The 18324-nt window shown below is 38.9% G+C and overlaps 4 protein-coding genes across 8 annotated transcripts in view; 2 read left to right on the top strand and 2 right to left on the bottom strand.

Annotated features, from left to right (window-relative positions):
- The first annotated feature begins 2494 nt into the window (after positions 1-2494).
- Positions 2495-9003, top strand: LOC117390491 (cytosolic 5'-nucleotidase 1A-like). 2 transcript variants are annotated; one of them, XM_033988240.2, is made up of 6 exons: positions 2495-2860; positions 3578-3745; positions 5245-5374; positions 6502-6624; positions 7055-7239; positions 8613-9003. In XM_033988240.2, the coding sequence occupies exons 1-6, from the start codon at positions 2744-2746 to the stop codon at positions 8970-8972; spliced, it is 1083 nt and encodes a 360-aa protein (XP_033844131.1). In that variant the 5' UTR covers positions 2495-2743; the 3' UTR covers positions 8973-9003. The 2 variants fall into 2 exon arrangements, with proteins under 2 accessions (XP_033844131.1, XP_055087151.1); XM_055231176.1 differs by having other exon boundaries at positions 2776-2860; positions 3609-3745.
- Positions 9004-9998: 995 nt separating this feature from the next.
- Positions 9999-11331, bottom strand: LOC117390571 (interferon alpha-inducible protein 27-like protein 2). Its single transcript, XM_033988332.2, has 4 exons — positions 11183-11331; positions 11051-11080; positions 10480-10641; positions 9999-10195 (listed from the first exon to the last, which is right to left on the bottom strand). Exons 1-4 carry the CDS (start codon positions 11190-11192, stop codon positions 10110-10112), a joined length of 288 nt encoding a protein of 95 aa, XP_033844223.1. The 5' UTR covers positions 11193-11331; the 3' UTR covers positions 9999-10109.
- Positions 11332-11554: 223 nt separating this feature from the next.
- Positions 11555-16145, top strand: LOC117390435 (galectin-8-like). Its single transcript, XM_033988176.2, has 8 exons — positions 11555-11747; positions 12061-12149; positions 13550-13760; positions 13827-13946; positions 14037-14063; positions 15031-15119; positions 15202-15367; positions 15438-16145. The coding sequence occupies exons 1-8, from the start codon at positions 11709-11711 to the stop codon at positions 15585-15587; spliced, it is 891 nt and encodes a 296-aa protein (XP_033844067.1). The 5' UTR covers positions 11555-11708; the 3' UTR covers positions 15588-16145.
- Positions 16146-16284: 139 nt separating this feature from the next.
- Positions 16285-18324, bottom strand: part of zdhhc14 (zinc finger DHHC-type palmitoyltransferase 14) — a 26820-nt gene continuing 24780 nt past the window's right edge. Inside the window, exons 10-11 of one of the 4 annotated variants that reach the window (XM_033988085.2) lie at positions 17688-17710; positions 16285-17210 (exon numbers count right to left, since the gene is read on the bottom strand). In XM_033988085.2, coding sequence (XP_033843976.1) covers positions 17114-17210; positions 17688-17710 — 120 coding nt within the window. In that variant the 3' untranslated portion in view covers positions 16285-17113. The remainder of the gene's footprint in view (positions 17211-17687; positions 17711-18324) is intronic. The other 3 variants (XM_033988086.2, XM_033988083.2, XM_033988084.2) reach the window with 3 other exon arrangements.

Below are 18324 nucleotides of genomic sequence, written 5' to 3'. Positions count from 1 at the left end.
CATAATGCAGTCTGTCTGGGCCAGAGCGCTTTTTCGCGCCACTCCACTCCAGGGCGTGGAGGAGAAGCAAAGGGGAGGAGGAGGTGGAGGAGGGGGAGGGGGAGGAGGAGGGGGAGGGGCGGACCTGAGCCTCGCGCCAAAAGCCGGTGTTATTCAAATGAGCTCAGTGGGTGCGGCCCAACTGTCTGCGTGTCCTGTTAACCCCCTCTGAGCCGCAGTCTGGAGCACAACACACAAAGACAAGAGGGTGGACATTTGAATTGTTTCACACATGTTCTACTACTCAGTATTTTTCACACATTTAAATATATAAGGAAAAGCAAAACAAAACCACATCTAGGCTTATTATTATTATTATTATTATTATTATTATTATTATTATTATTAAATGTTACTGTTTTTACGTCATAACCATAATGTGTATTTAGAAGGCTATATTATTCTAACTACTTTATTATGTAATGTGATGAGATGTACTTATTTTCAATCCATTTTACGCAAAAACTACTTCCAATTAATAACAAATAGACAATAATGATTTTACATAAAAAGTATTAGTGCACAGTCACTAACAGCTCTTCCACTATTAGTTAAAATTGTATATATTTTCTTCCCTCCCTTCCCTGTTAAAAGACAATAGACATATACATGAGCTTCCGCTTTCAAACAGTTGCTTTTTCACATCCTCTTTGTCTGGGAGGCGCAGAGGAAAGCAGAGCCTCCAGGTATTCTCAGCACAAAGGAAAGTCAATAAACAGACCTATATTCTACTGCTCTCTAGTGGATACAAAGGGAGATTGCAAGGTGCTGTAAAGTTCAACACAGGAGGATAAACTGTTTTTTTCTCTATGTTTACAACCTTCTAAATTTTACATACATAAGAAAGACATCAGATATATGATGTAAGATATATGGAATTATGTAGTAAAAAGAAGGTAAAGGTATCTCAATTTTTTTAATATTCAAATCCTCAAAGTAGGAACGTTTTGCTTTGTTGGCAGTGCTGCAAACCTTTTTCTCATTGAGCTTCTTGATGAAGTATCCTGACATGGTTTTCTCTTCACAGCTTTGTCTTGTCCGGGTCAAGAAATGCATTTTTTTTTTTTTTACTATTTTAAATTTGTTGTTTGCTTCATTCCATATGTGTCCATTCATAGTTTTGATCCGTTCACTGAGAATCTACAAAGGAAATAAAGAAGAAAAATAACTGAAAAACTGTCCAAACTTGTGACTGGTAGTGTAATTCCACATACGCAAAATACATAACAAAAGATAAGTTTGATTAGATTTTCAGTTTGTTAATTTGCAATTTGTTCAATGCTTTGTAAAATAATTTCTTTCGAACTATCTTTAGAACCATTTAAGCAGGAGAACATTGAAACATTAAATCCATTATTGGATCTATACATTAACATTGATTTATTTACATATCTATTGATGTATTCTTAAGGTAAATTGACTTGTATACAATCTCTGAGCAGACAGTGTTACAGCTGAAGACTCCTGATAGTGAGACGCATTCACTTGTTCCAGACCAGTGCTGACGTATCCTTGAGCGACTGACCTCCTAAATCGATAAAAGCTCTCTGCATCAGGAGCCTGGGGGGAGTGAGGGGTCTTTGCCACAAACATTTTTGCAGTTGATTGTGCACAGTCACTTTCAGCGCTTCTGTTCTGCCTCTCTAAGCACTGATTTTCCCAATGTATTTTTAATGAACTTTCAGGATAATGTTGTAATCTATAAGCAGAAAATAACACAATGCGGGGCTGTGTTTAGATACCTTACTGTTACTTGTAAATGGTTTTGAAGGGTCCATATACTTCTTAGTGTTTAATTGGTCCTTTGTCCAGGTCTCAGAAAAGCATTACATTGTATCTTCTCCCTTGAAATCTTCTTAACCTCCTGTTAGCAGACACAAAACACCAGCTCTAATTAGTTTAAATTCATTTACTACTTTCAAAGCACTACACACACTTTCATCTCTGCATCACCCGGCCCTGTTTGATTGATGCCACGTTCGCATTACACCCTCCCCTTGGCCAATCAGATTTCAGCTGCAGTTTTTCCCCGTTGCTTGGTAACTGGGGGTGGTTGCTGGAGTGTAATTCTAACTGTGGAAAGGATCCTGCAGCGCTGTTGTACACACGCAGAGGCAAAATAAAATAATCAAGATGGCAGCAGATGACCCACGATGGACTTTTCATTTTCAACATCACTGAACAGGAACATGATCTGGGGGAAAAAAGCACAGCAGTATCACATAAGGTTGTCTTAAAGTAATAGCATTAGTTACTTGAGGAAATAGTGCAAAAGGTGAAACGTGACTGAACTGGAGCATCGTGACGCATTATGGTTTGAACACCGTGACCTTCACCGTTCAATGTAGAGCATCGTCTTCTAGTTGTCACACACATTAAATCACTCCCACAGCCAGCACCTTAGAGATTTGCAAGGGTTAAAAAAGGGGAGGATACCAAATAGCTTTAAGTCAGTGCAGAGCGTGACATCAGGACACATAGTAACAGAAGGTTAAGGAAAGGGGATTAAGTCTTTTCCCATACACCCACCTGTGTACTTCCGCAGTGGTGCAATTTTTTTGTATCTACACTGCTGTCATCTTGAGAGTGCACTACTGAAATGAAATATTGAAGACAGAGTGTTAGAATAAGGGGGGCAGAGCCATCACGGGATGCACTGGCGCTCAGTGTGGTCCTGGAGAGAGTGAGGAAGAGCTGAGTAAACATGAGCCATGGGCAAACGCTCAGTGGAGGAAACACGACCACAAATGGCAGCAGAGGAGATAGAACAACGCTAGAAGATGCTCCGAAGCCCTCCACGCCAACCAGAAAGCCACAACCTGTGAGTAATGAAGTGCAACTGACAGGCTTTTGAGCTGTCATGTCATGAATAGAAGCAATTTTGTAACAAGGCCTCCGTCAAATTTAACCATGTTATGCCTAACTTATAAAGAATTATGTGTAAAAGTAGATGGAAACTGTTAAAGGCAATGTTTTGGGACATTATTCAATATGAAGTCTATTGTTGAGTGTGACAAAGGCACAGGTTTCTGGTTACAAATTAGACAAATATCCTGGCTACATTAAAGGGACAGATCGCAGTACTCCCCCAGAGGAGAAATACAGTATTTTGGTGCATGCAGAGCACATCCATATTTGATAAACTAAGATACTACACCAACATTGTTCACTATTTGAATAGTGCTCAATATATACTCAACTGCCAAAAATGTTATTTGAATTTGAAAAAGGATGTAAAATCTAGATGAACTAACTGATCAAGTCAAAACATCTAGTTAAAACTACTCTATACAAGTTGTAATGTAATGCAGTGTAATATGTGTTTTAAAAATATGTTTAGTACTGAATAGTAAGCTAAAGGGTTAACAAGTGTCAGTTCTCTGGCATGTCACTCTCAAAGTTAGCCTCCGGAAAGTATGTCCTATCAGCCGACTGCCACTATGATGCTGTTACGTCACTACTCAAAGCATTAGTAACAAAACATACACAAATATAAAACTATATAATAAAAAAAAATGTGTTTTTACTGTTACTGCAGCCTAAGTCAGAGAATGCAGTCACCATTGCAGTATCTTCTCGAGTACTCTTCAACATGGAGAAGGAGCAGAGGATCTTTGAGGAGCAGGGCATGGAGGAGTACATCAAGTATCAAGTGGATCATGAAACAGAGCCCTTCAGCCCAGGTCCTGCCTTCTCCTTTGTCAAGGTGAGGCCACAAAAAATATTACAAACTAAATTAAAAGTTATAATCTGTTATCCAAAGCTGCAGGACATTATTAAAATAAAAGGAATAAGTACATTAAATATTGCAATTTGACAAACAATTGGTCAAATGTCTTTTTATACTTTTTAATTTCTCCTTAATCAGGGCTAAACCATGAACCCATTAAGTCTTTACAAGGACTAAACGAAAACTTAATCAGAGCTAAACCAGGTCTATGAAACGGTAGGAATTAAACACAAGAAAGAAGGGCTAATAATACCAACTGGAACAAGACCTAGTTGGTATTATTAGCCCTTCTTAAGCTAAATTAGGTTCAAACTAAGACTAGACCAGATCCATACTAGGGTAATCCAGTGTTGGCAGATATTAGGGATGCGCTGATACTGGTATTAACTCTCAGGGCTGATCCAGGAATATTTGTTGGATCAGGTAGTGCTATGGTTGTATGATATCAGTTCAACCAATATTCTGGTTGGGCATTAAATTGGATGTAATGAGACTATTGATACTATTGATATAGGCCCAGGCCGTGTCATAATGTTTGAACTTACACTTTAACTGTTCAGTTTGCTTGGCAAATCCAGAATGATATTGCTGTATTTTTTATACTGATTGATCATTCTGGTCCCCATGCCCTCCGTTACCTCTCAAGCCTGATCAAATTGTGATCATGCAATCAGATTTGGGGTTTTTTCAGTGACATGTGAAAAAAAGGAGCTCATTGGTCACCTATGATTTACAAATAAAACTTTTATCTCACCTCAGATGAACAGAGTTTAGTGCTTCGCCCTTTGATTCTGCAGAAAAACACAATGTTTTTCAGTCCCCTGAGAATTTTTTTTGTTTGTTTATTTTTTCCAATATGGACTGGCTAATCCACCTGTCAGCCACGCCCATTTGAAAATGGGGAGATTCACTGTATGAACTGAACTGTGTATTGTGGATCCCAGGTAACTGTTCAGTAGTTACGTGCAGGATAAATAACAGATACATAACACGATGGAATACATTTTGTAATAACTGTGTTAAACTGTAAAAAAAATTCGACTTTCAAACCCTACACTTGCATGGGTTAATATCAGATACTGGCAGATACTTAAAGCCATAGTATTGATATTGGTATCAGAAGTGAAAAAGCAGGATCCCTGTATCCTTAAATACTTAAGACAAAGTAATAGTATTAGTATCGGAATAGTCTTATTATTGAGATTAAAAAGTGAGACTGGTAAACCAACCAGGATTTACCTCAATCTATATATACACTGGGAATACAGCAAAATAAAAAAATGAGTGAACCAGGTGAAATGCAAAAGAACTAAACTACAACGTAACCAGAACCAAATAAAGGCTACACCAGGACTAATCCATTGCAAAATAGGCACCCTTTGTCTTGTATATAATCCCATAGTGAATTCTATCATAAAAATACATTGAAGCTATATTTTGTAGTCTCCCTTAATCCCCCATATTTGTGTGGGCAGGCTCTGGAGGCAGTGAATGCTCAGCTGAGAGAACTGTACCCGTCCAGTGAAGAGCTCTTTGATGTGGTGCTTATAACAAATAACCATGCATACGTGGGCCTTCGTCTCATCAACACCATCAACCACCACGGTAAGTCACAAGTGAGCCCCCACCACCCCCACCACCATATATACATTATGGGTGTTTAAGTGTTTATTTCATGGTACATTATCCATATTTGTCAATGCTTAATTTTAGGATTAGATTATGCAAGGGTGTTTTTGTTTCATAAGTGCATGTAATGTGTATGTTGAGCAATTATATATATTCCCGCACTGCCCCCTTGTGGCTATGACTGAGCAGCACAGTCTTGATCAGTACAAAAAAATCATTCGGCTTTCAAACTGGGATCATTACAGAACTGATCATTTAATGAACCAACCAGCCCATGAAGCAATCTGTATGCACCCCAAAGAAAATCTACACACTTATACATGCTCTGACCATCTTGAATGTAATGTGACGCATATAAGAGTATGTGTAGAAGAGTGCTACTGTAAATTGTCAATGTACATCCTGTGCCATATACTAGGTGGACTATGTAACTTTTCTAGAGGAAGATCCACTGCCTGCTTGTTTCCATGGAGATGTTAATGCTTTGCCAGGAATGTTTCAGTGTATGGCAATTAACATATTAATCTCAATGTAAACAAATACTACCAGGCCAAGTTGCAGGTCAGATCTATGGAGAGGTGAACATGCTCATAATGAGAGTACATGTTTTTCAAGAGCAATATCAACACCTATGACTGCGTAAATGAAAGATAGATTAGTTTAATGTCATATTGTGAAACATTAATGGAAAAGCAATATCATTTCTATGGACACAATCGGATGTGTTGACTCTACGGACACATTCTGTTCTCCACACAACAGCTCTCTCTTCCCACACTGCCACTGACTCATGACCCAGTTTCCTTCCACAGGTCACATATAGGACATTCTCTAAGTGGACCTAAGACATGGCATTGTGATTAACATGAAAAGGAAATTATTCAAAGAAACTGCATGAGTCAATGGACAATGTATGTTCTCCATTGCTAGTCTAAGAAGGTCATAGGTAAGGTTCTTAAATGATAAAAAGCTGTCACTCATTAGTTTGAATGGGACTCTCTCCGAGAAAGTTAAGGCAGACAGCACACACTTCAGTACATAGTAACATTACACTGCTCCAAAATACATTACTAATATTGCACTGTTTTTGTTCCTACTTGCAGAGTTACTGATCGAGCGTTTCTGTATGACTGGAGGGAAAAGCCCAATAGGATATTTAAAGGCCTACCACACAAACCTGTACCTATCTGCGGATTCAAGCAAGGTGCGGGAAGCCCTGGAAGAAGGTACAAAAACATCTTGTATGCTTGTAGCTCTTGTATGATGAGGTAATAGCAGAGGCAGTAAGTACTAAAAACGTATTGTTACATAAGAGTACAGTTACAGTAAAATACTACTCAAAGTACTATGCAATTTTGGTTAAGTTTTATAAACAGTTTAAAATTGAATTAAATGTTTTCAAACAACAATCTGTGTATTCTCTGTGCTCTCACCAATTGAGCAGTTGATGCAGTGGCTTTATGTGTGTTTACAGGTGTAGAGAGGAACAGTGAGACACTTAGTAGCTCCTATTATTTTAAGCAGCTACAAGTAGAATAAAAAAAATAAATTTAAACATACAATTAATCCAGAGATCTACCGGTTGTTAACTTTGGTAACCCTAGTATTTGTAATTTGTCATTTTCCACCCCTAGGCAATGTGCTTTGTGATGGCAGGTATAGCTGCGGCTACAATGTTCACCCCAGACAAGATCACTGAAGTGTCCGACGTACAGCTGCGTGTAGCCTTCGATGGCGACGCGGTCCTGTTTTCAGATGAGTCGGAGCGCATTTACAAAGCCCATGGTCTGGACAAGTTCTTCGAGCATGAGAAGGAGCATGAGAACAGGCCCCTGGACCATGTAAGTTTCGGACTCCTCAAATGAAGACAAGAAAAAGGTATCCTTTATCCACCATTTATTCAAGGTGTAATGACATGAGGACATGAAGAGCCCTGGTGAAAATAATAATACATTGTAGAGTAGGTAGTGAAATATTGTTGTATACAAGTTAACGGAGATTACAAAAGGAAAAACGTAGGGCAATAACAACATAGACATCCCAAAGGCAGAACAGACACGAGTCTGCTTCAACTTCTGATATACTGACTAATGATGTGACGTTCATGAGCGAGTTGGCTCTTTTGAACGGTTCCTTACCGTGAACAGCTGGACCAGATCTAATTTTTTAAAAGAATTGAATCTTTTTCTTTCTAATTGTTTTGTTATACTGATTAACCCTGAACCATCACAAGAATCAGCACAGAAGCAGAGCAAGAAACACAAATGAGAGCTTTGTGAGCAAAACAAATTATTTGGTAGCATAATAAGTAATGTTTCTTTATTATTATTATTATTGCAGTGCAGTGTTTTATTTAGATTATTCATAATTTCAAAGGGTAAACACTCTCCCACTCTCTGAGCCTTGGTCGTCTCTCTCAGTGATTATTTTGTAATTAAAATGAATTCTCACTGTGGTTTCTGTCATATAACATATATACATTCAGATAGCCTGAAAGAGTCGAAAGTCGCATCACTAATAATGACTGGCTAAGTTGCCACCTACTATTTATTTATATTTTTTTTATGATTTATTATTTTAATAGATCCGTGGTTGCCACGCTCTAGCTTAGAACTGGGCAGTGACATGACCAATCACTTCCGGGCAACAAAATAAATATTTACAATAAAACACACTGAACTGAAGAAGCGGCTTGGATGAGCAGCAAAACGTCTCTTACGATTTGTCCAGTTGACAGATTTAAACTTTGTTTTTTGCTACAATGAAACACAGTGAATAATTAACAATCACTGTCTAAATGAATACATATTATTTACAGTGACCCTTAACCTTTAATAATAAAAGTGCAAGTGCTATAAGATTATATAGTGTTAAAATAACGTACTAAAAACATGCACAAAAGGCAAGATCTGGAGATGGACTGTTGCTGCAGGTTGCTCTGGCAGCATTGAAGGATGGGTCAAATGCAGAGGACAAATTTCCAAAAGGAAACAATAAAGTAAACCTTATAAAGTGCACAACGTAATATTTCTGATGGCCCGCAATAATAATAATAAGTTATACAGTAAACTATCGTGCATTTAGATGAGCTACTTTTATTGCACCAAAAAGCTTTAAAAGTGCATTCTCTTTCATGCAACTTTTAAATGATCCAAATATTACAGCTAGCAAAATGAGCATGGGACATGAAAGTGGCTAACTCTTTTTCGTCCAGGGGCCCCTCAAAGGCTTCCTGGAAGCACTGGGAAAGCTGCAGAAGAAGTTTTACGACAAAGGCCAGAGAATGGACTGTCCCATCCGCACATACCTGGTGACGGCCCGGAGCGCGGCCAGCTCCGGGGCTCGCGCGCTCAAAACCCTGCGCTCGTGGGGCCTGGAGATAGACGAGGCGCTCTTTCTGGCGGGGGCTCCCAAGGGCCCCATGCTGGAGAAGATCCGGCCACATCTTTTCTTTGACGACCAGATGTTTCATATAGAGGGCGCTGCTGAGCTGGGGACTGTGGCCTGTCACGTGCCCTATGGGATCGCACAGAAAGTAGCCCACAAGGGAGCAAAAACATCGGCTCCTAACTGATAGGCTAGTGCGTAAAAGACTTTTTTTTTTTTTTTTTTTTTGGCATGTAGCTGTGTCACCTTTTTGTGGTGGTGCCATTTGGTATAATAAAATAAGCATTTTTCTAAATTTATTTGAACACCTTATGAGAGATTATTTATATATGGCAACTTAAATTAAAAGAGTAGATCTAAAGCAACAGTCAGAAATAAATGTATTAAGCGTAAAGGCTAAAGCGAATATAATGAGTGCCTTATCACAGGAGGTGTTCACGATGGTCATATAGTTCTGGTATGAAAAGCCAATATTTTAAAAGAGCCATATAAAGATGAAATGTTATACTAAACGCATAAATATATATTATTTTAGATATAATTTATGAAAGAAATCAAGCAATCATATTTTGAGTTTATATGTTCATTTGTTTTGGAACTGGTGCCTTTTCTGTTTTGCATGTTGTTTGTGCGCTACAAGTACTCTATAATTTTACATTTGTTTTGTGTCTTGGACAGGTTTGTGCTGTGTGTAATGTGATGCCTACAATGTGGGTTCAGTTTGAGCAGAAGGAAGATGTTATAAAAATGTGAATTTAAATAAAAAAAAGCTTTTGAAATGTTCATATTTCAGTGCATATTGTTTATTATAATACCTACTGTTTAACATAACAATAATCAATTTTAATAGCTGTTATGTATTGTTTTTGCTGCAATCGTGTAGTAAGTATCCAACAAGCTTGAGTTGAAAGTCTGACACCATGCTCCAAATTGCCAATATCCGGCTCTTGCGTTACCTTTACCCAGCACACTTAATGTAACTATATTTAACCCACAGCAGGGAAGTATAAATGATTAAGAGCACAGTTTAAAATTATATAAATTGTAAACAGCCGATATGAAGCTTAGTGGTGTAATGTTAGAATTATAAATTCTAGTTTTAAATCCATGGTATGTTTTGTTATACAAGGTAACATAAAAATGCACTTCAGTTATAGTAAACTCATTGAATAGTGTCTGTGGTTTTATTAGAAATTACAAAACCAGGAGACTATTAAAATGTAAAACTTTTATTTTTAGAAAGAGAATTTAAGTTTTTGACAATGAGACTAATCATCCATTATGTTTTGTACAATGTAATATTCCTTGTTTTATATATATAATTTTACACGATTGCTGCAATAATAGCACCCAAAGTCCCTCCAACACTGCCAACAGCTGCTGTAGCACTTCCAGAGAGCCCAGCCATTCCTGCAGACACACATTACACATAATTATGTTTGTGTTGGTTTTACAGCAATGTTTGAAATGATTCACCTGGTAACAATAAAGCATAACAACAACAACAAGGCTTCTCAAGCCTTTAGGAGGCCATTATTTACTCTCTTAAGATTCTAAGACTCTCTTTTCCTGGGCCATAGCTGCCCAGGAGCAGACTGTGGCTGCCATTCTGCAGTGACCTGTCCAAACATCACCGATAAAGTGTGTGCAGTGACACAGTAAATATTGCATCATAAATAACTTGTTTTCCCTACCCACTGACTGGAGAACAGCCACTGTGCTTCCAGCAGCCACTCCTCCTCCATTAGCAATGGCTGCAGCTGACATCATTTTGGCTGCCACGGAACCAGCTAATATTCCTGCTGATCCAAAGCCGACCGCTCCCAGGACCAAGGGGACAGCAGCCACAGAGCCTGCTACTCAAAGGAAAACAAATTGGAAAAACTATGCACAGTGTACACATTTTTAAATGTGTATATTTATAGGCTAACAAGATAAGTACATAGGAGTCTATGACTCACGGCATTACTCATAACATCTAGGCCAATGGCTCTCAAACTTTTTATACCAAGTACCACCAAAGGCATGACGTTGAGTACTCCCAGATCTAAATAAACTATATAACAGGACTATTCTATGTCTAATCTAAGGCTAAAGCAGATCTAAACAAGGATTACGTCATTTCCAATGTAAACAAACACGACACTAAAGAGATGAGAGGAGCCACTGTTTAAGAAACACTGATCTAGGCTACTTTAAAATATTAATCATCATCATTATTAAGCTACTAAATCAAGAAGAATGAATAGACAAAATAAATCTTACCTGCTCCAGCAGCAACAGCGGCATACGTCACTAAAAATACATTAAAATTATTGGAAACAAGATAACATTCTACTAATAAAGAAGCCTACAGACATATGCAATGGTTTAATGATACCAAAGAATAATACTCACAAAGCCCCATAGTAGGATATGAGGCTGGGTGTACAGGATCTGTGTTGGGTTCTGAAGCTGAATGAAGAGTATCTGTGTTGGGGATCTTTATATAGAGACTATTACTCACTTCCAGAGAAACGAAACTCCAAATAAGAAAAACGAAACTGGCAACTAGAGGCGGGGAAACAGCCAGAAAGTTGGAACAAATAATAGGTAATCATTAAACTGCTTTTAAATTCACACCATGATTCATAATCACATTAGAGGGAACGTATGTTAAATAATAAAATAACATAGGCCTAATTGATGTCATTATCAACACGTATGTAGGCTGCGCGCACGTGAGGGGCTGGATGCGCGTTGATGCCTCTTATGACGCAGTGACGCAGGCGCGCGGGATGCAGAGGCCTGTCAGAAGATGCTCTAACGGAGCTGTGCAGACTTATACTACTATTAAAACGTATAGTCGTATAGTATAGTCGGGATAGCGTTCCACACACCTTTTAAGCACATCTACATGGTGTAGTCTGACCGAAGAATCTCGATGTCTGTGGCCAATGCGAAACACAGAGTATTAAACCCGGTAAGAGTCTTGTTTCATAAAGTGTTAGCAGCGTGCAGAGACGTGTAGAGCTAGACACGTAATCACCGCAAACCTCTGAATCGTGTTACATTACGCACATTTCATGTCCAACACTTAAATGGTTGAGTAACCTTCTCTCAGACATCTTTTTTCATGTAGCCTATATAGCGCATGTACTTTCTGATTTATTATGTAGCTTATATAATATTTTATGTAGGCCTAGCTCATATGTAGCCTATATAGCACATGTAGTTTCTGATTCATTCTAAAAGGAAAGTGACATTGATAACATTCATTTCCTTTTTCTTCTCAGGTGATCCCGTACACAGGAGCCATACCTGGAGGCCTGCACCCGGGAGAAGTCATCATTGTCCAGGGCACTGTACCTCAGCATGCTGACAGGTAATGTTTGTATCTGGATGAGTGTATCCCACTGCATGCACCCTATTAACCTACTTTCTCCAATGTAATGGCTCTTTGTTTTACAGAGTAGCATAGCAACAATACATTTATAGCCTATTTATATATTCTGTCTTATCAACAAAATACTGAAAATGCTTAACAGTGAAGTGCTGTGTGTGAAACACTGTGGGTATTTCATAAATAAATCTATCTAGCTGACAACTGGGTCCATTAGCATCTGTGTGTCATTATCTATTCACTCCCCACTGTTAACTTAGTGGTGGTAAGTCAGTTCTGCCACTTTCACAGAGGCAAGGTGGTAGAAGGTTTTGTCCAAGGACATGACAGTATGCATGTCAGTACTGGGATTGAACTGTCTGGTTATGCATTGATTATTTTACTACCTCAGCCACTGTTGAGCTTCAATTTTTATTATAGTATCCATGGGCATAGCTGAGGTAATGTAATTTTCGATAGGGGTGCAGAGTTTGTTTGTTTTTAAAAGCAATGCAGATTTCGCTTACATTTTTAGCCTGCCTGCCTACTTATTAACCTTTCAGCCTTTGTCACGTACATAAAAATACACAACAAATACAAAGTGAAGGCGCAAAATCAAATTTGGCTCGCGTGCATGTTCGGCCTCACTTTACCCCACACGATACACAAGCAAGCGTCAGAGTAAGATAAATAATAAAACTCACCCCCTCTACATGTGGAAATAATGTCATTACACACAGCAAGTCCTGTATGTATTAGTTTTAAACAAACACGACCTGTACAACAAATCCAGGCTGTAACTCCAGCAAAGTCCAAACTTTTAGGCATTCACGTTGTTGTTTCTTCCTCTTAATCCAGTCCAGGCTTGTTCTTTTCCCTGTGCTTTTGCAAAAGTCCTCCATAAAATAGTAAAAAGCAATATTTCTCTGTCACTGCTCATCGCTCACAGGTTTGCGCACTGCATATGAGCACGGGGCATTGCATTCAGGTTTAGTTTACCCATAGTTTAATTTTATTAAACATTTATTGCAGAAAAGATTCAATAAAGTAAAAATAGAAATGTATTTAAATATAAAATTGAACTTTTAGGAATAGATCTAGTTTTGCCTAGGGCAGATCCCCTAACCCTTCAGCACTCCTAGTTCCTGCGGTTATGTCCATGGTTTTCAGAATGATGAAAAGTTAGAATGTTTGCCATAACAATTCAAACAAAATATTATATCATTTGAATGGTCAAGCATCCTCAAAATGATCCTAACCCATATAACATTAAGCTGAAACCCATGAAAAAAAGAGGAGCACATTTTTCACTGAAACTCCTTGCAGAAGTCATCAGTATCAAAATAGTTGAGGTGGTTGTACTATTCTTTCCCCTGTAACGTGAATGTCTGTTTTTTTTCTAGCTTTCAGATAGACTTGTCGAGTGGTTGCAGCACTAAGCCGTGCTCAGATGTGGCCCTTTGCTTTAGGGCTCAGTTCAGCGGCTCACTGTGTGTCGTCTGCAACTCCCTGCAGAAGGAAATTTGGGGCAAAGAAGAAACCACTTATCAGCTACCTTTCAAACAAGGAGCCCCCTTTGAGGCCCTTATATTGGTACATAACAATGCCTTTAAGGTCAGTCATTACCTTACGTTTCAAACATTGGGAAAAGCAGGTGCAGATCATTTCAAATACTTGTAGGTGGCGGTGAATGGCACGCACTTACTGGAATACAAGCACAGAATGCCGCTCAACAGGGTCGACACATTTTCTGTTTCAGGAGATGTTTTGGTGTGTGCAGTTGGCTACATCCCAAGTTCAGTAAGTTTCTGTTTGTCCTCCTTTAGATGAAGATGTGCTATTTGAGTTATTTCTTTACTCATGACTTTGTTTGGCTCTGCCCTGTTATAGGCAATATACTCAGAATCAGGTGACTTGGTGAGTTTGCCCTTTTTGCGTCATTCATCTTGGATAAAACACGGGGAGTGTCTTGTGATGTAACTAAATCTGGACTCAATGGCAACTTTGTGCAGTGTAGACTGACCTTAATACATTATGCATATTATTGTAGAATCAACAAACCTTTACACAGTTTATCAATTAATTCTTTGGATTAGGCCTGTTAGATAACACATTTTGAAGGATGATGTATTGCTACAGAGTTATACTGTGATAAACGATAATATTGAAACTGCTTTATGCCACAGATACAATAACAATAATGCAAGATAATCCTAGTAAACCATTTTTAAATTGACAGTATCATTAAGAGTCATCAGCTGCAACAAATAAATAGCAGAATGAAGCAATATAAGTCAGTTGTATAGAGGTCACTTGTGCACACGATAAATATTGAGCTCCAAAATATATTGTTCCAGTGATCATACATTAAATAAGTTGAACTATCGGGACAGGCCTACTTTGGATATTATACAAGAAAGTTTCAGTTTACAGTGAAATATTTCCTTTTCCTGCGAAAAGGGATTAACTTTGTGCTCTATGCAAATGAGGCATAAACAGAATGCAAACTATGTCGATAATGTAAGTGAACAATTATTCCACAGCAGGCATATTATGTACCTGTGCTGACTCTTTCATGCCTTTAATAAAGGATTTGATTTATATATTTGATTTAAACAATAATATTCATGTTGTCCATCTATAGAAGTGCTTATATGCAGCAAGAACACAATCCCATGCAGTTTATGTATAGTAATTTTGAATTTTTGTGCCAATATAGGACAACAGACCCAGACCTATGATTTGTTTTTTTAGATCCAAATAAAAATATTTCCCAATACTGAAACTTCAAAGCGAATAGCAGCTTAAAAAAGTGCAAATATTGGTCAAATGTATTAATAAAATTGAGTTGCAAATTTCAATTTTGAAATACTAAACATTACAGAGTCTCCCATACAAAGGTAGTATCCTCAATGGACTCAACCCTGGGGAGCATATTACAATCAAAGGGCAGGTCAGCATCTATCCTCACAGGTAAGGAAAGAACACACATTCCCACACATGTGCATGCTTCATGTTGGGGTTTTAAAATACATATATACTCCTGTTATTACAGTTTCACTATAAATCTACGAAGTAGCCAAACTGAAAACATTGCTCTGCATTTGAACCCTCGCATAAAGTCAGCCGTATTTATAAGGAACTCGTACCTGAGTGAATGCTGGGGATATGAAGAACGGGAGTTGCCATTCTTTCCATTCTCATCTGGGGAATACTTTGAGGTAAGTGCATCGTTACCCTCAATGGAACACTACACTACATCTCTACTTCTGTACTTATTTTTCTTTGTAGATTCTCATCCTCTGTCAGCCCCATCAGTTTAAGGTGGCAGTGAATGGGTCACATCTATTTGAGTTCAGGCACAGAGTGCAGGACCTGAAAAGCATCGATCAGATGGAGATTATGGGAGATGTGGAGCTCATCGATGTCAAAGTGTGGTGACGTGCATCTCATGAGCAGCCTACAATACTCTTCTCTGTTCGGCATAAACGAGAGGAACAAAGAATGATGGTTCAAGCACTCGTTGGTGACGTAGTGGTTTAAGTTGTTGCACATATGCTGTTATCACCTCGGCATTATGGGTTCACTCCTAGCCTCAATCATTTGCAGAATGTCTCTACCCTCTCTCTCTTCCCATTTCACGCTACAGCTGTTAAAAAGAATGAGTCAGACAGAACCATTTTCTATTTAGTTGTTTACAAACAGTTTTCCTGAAATGTGCCATGCCAGTCTAATAAGAATGTATTTAATAGGTCTAAATCTGGATTATGGGACATTTTAAAATGAAAGATGTTTATTTTGTTCATTAAATTCTCATGAACTCAGAAATACTTGGAACATATATTCTTTCTTTCCTGCAAAATTCTGATTAAAAAAATTATAAACCAGAATTGATAAGAATATTTCCATCAGTTATCACATTTTCATTTAGAGACAACTCACCCCTTTATCTTATGCAGTGTAGTTGCTGAAAAAATAAACTTATGAAATGCATTAACCAAAAGCAGTTTGACATTGTCACCGAGCTTTACCACTTCTATCCACAAGGTAGCACCAAAGTACTGCTGTACACGATATAGACATGTTTGAGTTGGTGATAAAAAGAATTCTTAAAAAAAAAAAAGTTGATCCAGACTCATCTGATAAAAAGTTTTATTAATATCCACAGGAAATATATTTTTTGTACTATTCTGTAATACCATGAAACAGTACAGCTGTCTTATTTTCTTACATAAACGTAGAAAAAACAACATGATATGCAATATCATGAAACCAATTGTTGAAATGCTGACTTAAAAGTCCAAATATGGCCAAAGACATTGTCCAATCAGCAGGGTTGCTTTTCACAGAAAATGGCATTTTGTCTTGAAACAGGTCCTCTTTAAGAAGAGATTCCTTTGAGTGAACAAAAAGGTGTTGTCTATGGGCTAATTGGGCAAGTATCTTTCCCATCTCCAGCAAAGGCAAAACACTGGCTTGAGGGTATTAGTAGCAGCAGAGTAAACCACAGCTTATTCAGTTCAGCTTGTGCTGTTGAGTCTGTGGCACAGGGGGACTGGGGGTCTACCAGTGTCAGACTGAGCTGAGTTTGACCAGTCCTCTGACAGAGTCCTCGTGCAGGGAGTCCTGACTGGCAGGGTTATAGAAGCCCGCCTGTACTGTGGGGCTGTGACCCATGGGGCTGCCACAGGGAAGCATGCCTGGCGGCGAGGGCACCTCCTCTGGGGTCAGGAAGTGGTGATGTGCCATGGGGTCTTGAAGGGGATGTGTGTGGTTGTGGGGGTGGGGGTGCGTGTGGGCGTGGCTGTGTGTGTGGGTGTGGATGGGTAACATGTCCACGACTTCGTGACAACTCAGGCTTGGTGTTGACGTGGGAGGAGTGGGTTGTCCAAGGGGGAGTGAGGTACAGGGACCGCCCAGTGACAACGCCGTCCGTCCACTCAGGATCCCATTTTCTGGGGAAGCTGTCAGGATGACGGGCTCACTGGTTTGCTGCTGGAGGAGAGGGGTGGTGGCAGCCTGTAAAACGAATTTGGTGCTCTGAATGCACTGATCCTGATCACACTGAGCAGAAAAAGGAACAAAAACAGGATGGGGAAAGAATTGTATGCACGAAACAAAAGACAAGACAAAGGGAGAGAAGAGAAACCAGATGTTAGTATTATTGTTAAAGTGCACAACCACACACCAGAAAGTAGCTCGTGCATCTGCCCCAGAAACAGCAGCCCAGTCAATGCAAACACACAGCTATTCAGTCCACCCTTCATGGTCTATTGATCTGCACTGTATTGCTTTGCAACAGAAATCACAAGTAGAAGAAGTGGAGCACACCAACTGGGTTAGGGCACGTAGCATTATCAATACCATACATTAGCTCCAGGCAGATTAGCTTAAACTTGGCTTGCCCCTTTTTCACCACATATGGAGAGGTGACAGTCATTACAAAAGTGATGGATTAACAGAAGTTTGATAGTGTCCCACATCACAGCAATACCACAGCCTGAAATGTGAGCATTTGAATCAGTTTTCCCAGAGCCTCACCTCTCAGTCTCATTGTCACTGACCTGAAAAAAGTACAAATTAGGATTTACTCGTCCTTCTAGGGGATTTGTCCAACATGTCAGGAGTTGTGACTGATGTAGCCAATGTAGTGTCTAGTTATAGGATCATCTTAGCTTGGTACTGCTGAGGTACCAGATGGGGTACAACAGAGCACCCATTGGGTAATTTCTCATTTCCTCGCAGCACATGTTTGTCCTTTAATTTTGACTTTCTAGCCCACTCATATTTCATAAACAGGCAGAGCCAGACTGAGTCAGAACTCACCACCACACATACGCACACATGCGCACACGCACACACACAGAACTGTGTGGAAAGACTGATGGAGCTGATAGTAAATGGGTCTGAGATTTCCACATTACATGGGATTCTACAATAAAACATAATTCATAAATATATTAAACATGTAGGCATCAAAAGTCTCACAATGATTAGTATTGGTATATGGCAGTACACTGGGCAGGTCGGCTGTTATCTTGGTGCATATTTAATCTGACATTATTACAAGGTCATTGAAGGATGAGCACAAGTTTGTTCCAGTGGTTTAAGGAGGAATATCAGCTATTAAATTATGAATCCCAATCAATTAAATGACAAAAACAAACGGCAAATACAG

The sequence above is a fragment of the Periophthalmus magnuspinnatus genome, chromosome 22 (assembly GCF_009829125.3).
Source record: "Periophthalmus magnuspinnatus isolate fPerMag1 chromosome 22, fPerMag1.2.pri, whole genome shotgun sequence".
NCBI lineage: Eukaryota > Metazoa > Chordata > Actinopteri > Gobiiformes > Gobiidae > Periophthalmus > Periophthalmus magnuspinnatus.
Note: the sequence above shows the minus strand (reverse complement) of the source record. Positions and strands in the feature narration are given on the sequence as shown.